Source organism: Leuresthes tenuis, unplaced genomic scaffold (genome assembly GCF_036924035.1).
Source record: "Leuresthes tenuis unplaced genomic scaffold, fLeuTen1.0.hap1 SCAF_6, whole genome shotgun sequence".
Taxonomy (NCBI): Eukaryota; Metazoa; Chordata; class Actinopteri; order Atheriniformes; family Atherinopsidae; genus Leuresthes; species Leuresthes tenuis.
This window is the reverse complement of record NW_027325360.1, coordinates 418,695-423,191: the sequence shown is the minus strand read 5'-3', so window position 1 is coordinate 423,191 and position 4,497 is coordinate 418,695. Positions and strand designations below refer to the sequence as shown.

General features: G+C 54.5%; 1 protein-coding gene across 1 annotated transcript; it reads left to right on the top strand.

Annotated features, from left to right (window-relative positions):
- The first annotated feature begins 3,280 nt into the window (after nt 1–3,280).
- Nucleotides 3,281–4,033, top strand: LOC140308997 (coiled-coil domain-containing protein 180-like). The gene is made up of 4 exons (XM_072386839.1): nt 3,281–3,451; nt 3,554–3,700; nt 3,767–3,911; nt 4,019–4,033. Exons 1-4 carry the CDS (start codon nt 3,321–3,323, stop codon nt 4,031–4,033), a joined length of 438 nt encoding a protein of 145 aa, XP_072242940.1. The 5' UTR covers nt 3,281–3,320.
- The last annotated feature ends 464 nt before the right edge of the window (nt 4,034–4,497 follow it).

Here is a 4,497-nt window from a genome sequence, read left to right as displayed (position 1 = left end):
CCGTGTGTTTGTTCTCCGGTTGGGTCCAACAGAACCAGCCGGATGTGTTCTGAGGTTCTGCCTGTTCCCATGTGTTTGTTCTCCTGTCTCCGGTTGGGTCCAACAGAACCAGCCGGATGTGTTCTGAGGTTCTGCCTGTTCCCGTGTGTTTGTTCTCCGGTTGGGTCCAACAGAACCAGCCGGATGTGTTCTGAGGTTCTGCCTGTTCCCGTGTGTTTGTTCTCCGGTTGGGTCCAACAGAACCAGCCGGATGTGTTCTGAGGTTCTGCCTGTTCCCGTGTGTTTGTTCTCCGGTTGGGTCCAACAGAACCAGCCGGATGTGTTCTGAGGTTCTGCCTGTTCCCATGTGTTTGTTCTCCTGTCTCCGGTTGGGTCCAACAGAACCAGCCGGATGTGTTCTGAGGTTCTGCCTGTTCCCGTGTGTTTGTTCTCCGGTTGGGTCCAACAGAACCAGCCGGATGTGTTCTGAGGTTCTGCCTGTTCCCGTGTGTTTGTTCTCCGGTTGGGTCCAACAGAACCAGCCGGATGTGTTCTGAGGTTCTGCCTGTTCCCGTGTGTTTGTTCTCCGGTTGGGTCCAACAGAACCAGCCGGATGTGTTCTGAGGTTCTGCCTGTTCCCATGTGTTTGTTCTCCTGTCTCCGGTTGGGTCCAACAGAACCAGCCGGATGTGTTCTGAGGTTCTGCCTGTTCCCGTGTGTTTGTTCTCCGGTTGGGTCCAACAGAACCAGCCGGATGTGTTCTGAGGTTCTGCCTGTTCCCGTGTGTTTGTTCTCCGGTTGGGTCCAACAGAACCAGCCGGATGTGTTCTGAGGTTCTGCCTGTTCCCATGTGTTTGTTCTCCTGTCTCCGGTTGGGTCCAACAGAACCAGCCGGATGTGTTCTGAGGTTCTGCCTGTTCCCGTGTGTTTGTTCTCCGGTTGGGTCCAACAGAACCAGCCGGATGTGTTCTGAGGTTCTGCCTGTTCCCGTGTGTTTGTTCTCCGGTTGGGTCCAACAGAACCAGCCGGATGTGTTCTGAGGTTCTGCCTGTTCCCATGTGTTTGTTCTCCTGTCTCCGGTTGGGTCCAACAGAACCAGCCGGATGTGTTCTGAGGTTCTGCCTGTTCCCGTGTGTTTGTTCTCCGGTTGGGTCCAACAGAACCAGCCGGATGTGTTCTGAGGTTCTGCCTGTTCCCGTGTGTTTGTTCTCCGGTTGGGTCCAACAGAACCAGCCGGATGTGTTCTGAGGTTCTGCCTGTTCCCATGTGTTTGTTCTCCTGTCTCCGGTTGGGTCCAACAGAACCAGCCGGATGTGTTCTGAGGTTCTGCCTGTTCCCGTGTGTTTGTTCTCTGGTTGGGTCCAACAGAACCAGCCGGATGTGTTCTGAGGTTCTGCCTGTTCCCGTGTGTTTGTTCTCCGGTTGGGTCCAACAGAACCAGCCGGATGTGTTCTGAGGTTCTGCCTGTTCCTGTGTGTTTGTTCTCCGGTTGGGTCCAACAGAACCAGCCGGATGTGTTCTGAGGTTCTGCCTGTTCCCATGTGTTTGTTCTCCTGTCTCCGGTTGGGTCCAACAGAACCAGCCGGATGTGTTCTGAGGTTCTGCCTGTTCCCGTGTGTTTGTTCTCCGGTTGGGTCCAACAGAACCAGCCGGATGTGTTCTGAGGTTCTGCCTGTTCCCGTGTGTTTGTTCTCCGGTTGGGTCCAACAGAACCAGCCGGATGTGTTCTGAGGTTCTGCCTGTTCCCGTGTGTTTGTTCTCCGGTTGGGTCCAACAGAACCAGCCGGATGTGTTCTGAGGTTCTGCCTGTTCCCATGTGTTTGTTCTCTTGTCTCCGGTTGGGTCCAACAGAACCAGCCGGATGTGTTCTGAGGTTCTGCCTGTTCCCGTGTGTTTGTTCTCCGGTTGGGTCCAACAGAACCAGCCGGATGTGTTCTGAGGTTCTGCCTGTTCCCATGTGTTTGTTCTCCTGTCTCCGGTTGGGTCCAACAGAACCAGCCGGATGTGTTCTGAGGTTCTGCCTGTTCCCGTGTGTTTGTTCTCCGGTTGGGTCCAACAGAACCAGCCGGATGTGTTCTGAGGTTCTGCCTGTTCCTGTGTGTTTGTTCTCCGGTTGGGTCCAACAGAACCAGCCGGATGTGTTCTGAGGTTCTGCCTGTTCCCATGTGTTTGTTCTCCTGTCTCCGGTTGGGTCCAACAGAACCAGCCGGATGTGTTCTGAGGTTCTGCCTGTTCCCGTGTGTTTGTTCTCCTGTCTCAGGTTGGGTCCAACAGAACCAGCCGGATGTGTTCTGAGGTTCTGCCTGTTCCCGTGTATTTGTTCTCCGGTTGGGTCCAACAGAACCAGCCGGATGTGTTCTGAGGTTCTGCCTGTTCCCGTGTGTTTGTTCTCCGGTTGGGTCCAACAGAACCAGCCGGATGTGTTCTGAGGTTCTGCCTGTTCCCGTGTGTTTGTTCTCCGGTTGGGTCCAACAGAACCAGCCGGATGTGTTCTGAGGTTCTGCCTGTTCCCGTGTGTTTGTTCTCCGGTTGGGTCCAACAGAACCAGCCGGATGTGTTCTGAGGTTCTGCCTGTTCCCGTGTGTTTGTTCTCCGGTTGGGTCCAACAGAACCAGCCGGATGTGTTCTGAGGTTCTGCCTGTTCCCATGTATTTGTTCTCCGGTTGGGTCCAACAGAACCAGCCGGATGTGTTCTGAGGTTCTGCCTGTTCCCATGTGTTTGTTCTCCTGTCTCAGGTTGGGTCCAACAGAACCAGCCGGATGTGTTCTGAGGTTCTGCCTGTTCCCGTGTGTTTTTTCAGGCGGAGTCCTCGCTGCTCCAGATCTGTGACATCAGCACGTTTGTCACCTTTACATCATCAGGAGGCGTGGTCTATAAGGGCCCTGCCTTCAGATGCCCCGCCCCCACCCTGCAGCAGGAAACACACCTGAGCGTGCTACCTGTGAAGCTGCTCACACACACATTGGACAGGTGCACACACACACACACACTTGGTGCAGCACCAGCCTTTTCCATCTGTGGTTCTGACCGTGTCTGCGCTCCATGTCCAGGACCCGGACGATGTTTTTGGACCACCTGGAGCAGCATGTCCAGCACCTCCACTGCTTGGCCGTTGCCAAGGTAACGGAGAGGAAGGAGGCAGTGCTTTCGGAACAGGAGCTCCAGCTTCAGCAGCTGAAACCAGAACACATCCAGAACCACATCTACCAGCCCCGGCTGGGTAACACATGCAAACACGCACACGGTTCTGGTTCCGTCCGTTCTGTTGTTAACTCTGTGTCTGTGTGCAGCCGAGCTGCAGCTCCACCGGCAGCAGGTGGACCTCTGCTGCCAGGAAGTGATGGAGGTGCTGACCTCCTGCAGGGTGGAGCTGCAGCAGATGCAGACCTCCATCAGCAGGAGGAACCAGGAGATCTGCATCACTCTGTCCAACATGGAGGAGGAGATGCAGGCGGCCCGCAGCAGCCGGCAGTAAGAGCAGACCTGAGATCAGCTGACGGCCGCCGCTGGGAGAGGCAGGACTCTTACTGTGTGCACGTGTGTGTGCACGTGTGTGTGCATGTGTGTGTGCAGACTGGAGGCCATTAGCTCAGCCCTGCAGAACCTCCTGGATCGACACGTTGAACACAGCCAGTCCCTTCAGACCAGCTTCAGGCAGACGGTCCTGGTCAGACTGGAGGAGGCCAGAGCCAGAACCACTCGTCTCCTGAACTCCTTCAGGTAACGTCACCTGCAGCAGGTGCAGCAGGAAGTTAAAGGAAAAACCGCCATTCTTCTCCTCCACAGGATGTTCAGCGAAGGAGGCGACTTTGCTCCTCAGGAGGTGAAGATGTTTCAGAGGAAGCTGAGGGACAAAACCAGACGCATCAGTGTGACCGAAGAGTTCATCTACTCCGAGCTGGAGGCTTTCGAGTCCAGGAGCTTCCAGCAGGTGAGTCTCCTCTGATATGGCCTGCAGTGGATGGAACATCAGGAACGTCGCTGAATGCTGTCATCCTGGTCTGTTTGGTGTGTTGGATCCCTTCATATCTCGGACAGGTCGGTCAGCTGTGAGAAAACTCACTCCGACTGGTTGTTCAGGTGCTTTACGTTGTGACTCGGCTTGTTGGGCTGCAACATAATTTGGAAACTGAACACTATTTATTGTAGAATCTCCTCAAAGCCACATCAGGTTTCTTTATGCTCACTTTCACCTTCATTACAACCAATGAAGTCAGACCTGTTCAGCCCCTGCACCCAAAGACTCACTGCCACTGAAAGGCCAGTGAAGAAACCCCCCCCCCCCCCCCCCCCCCTTAAAATGTTCCTTCAGGAACACAAGAATCGTGGTTGAAGCCTCTTCGATTAGTCTGAACAAGAAGGGAGAATCCTACGGCCCTCTGGGTGGTCTCACACTCAGAGGGCCGTAGGATTCTGCCTCTACCATTAAACATGAGATCCAAGCGTAGCAGAAACAAAGGAACAGGACTGCTGGTCCCATCACTGAAACAAAAGCAGAGGAAACTCGATGAAACAAA

What these genes read in the sequence shown, in the direction of transcription:
- LOC140308997 (XM_072386839.1), top strand. Translation starts at nt 3,321, where the DNA reads ATGGAGGTGCTGACCTCCTGCAGGGTGGAGCTGCAGCAGATGCAGACC. An exon ending in GCGGCCCGCAGCAGCCGGCA is followed by an intron (nt 3,452 to 3,553) that starts GTAAGAGCAGAC and finishes GTGTGTGTGCAG; the next exon opens with ACTGGAGGCCATTAGCTCAG. An exon ending in CGTCTCCTGAACTCCTTCAG is followed by an intron (nt 3,701 to 3,766) that starts GTAACGTCACCT and finishes TCTCCTCCACAG; the next exon opens with GATGTTCAGCGAAGGAGGCG.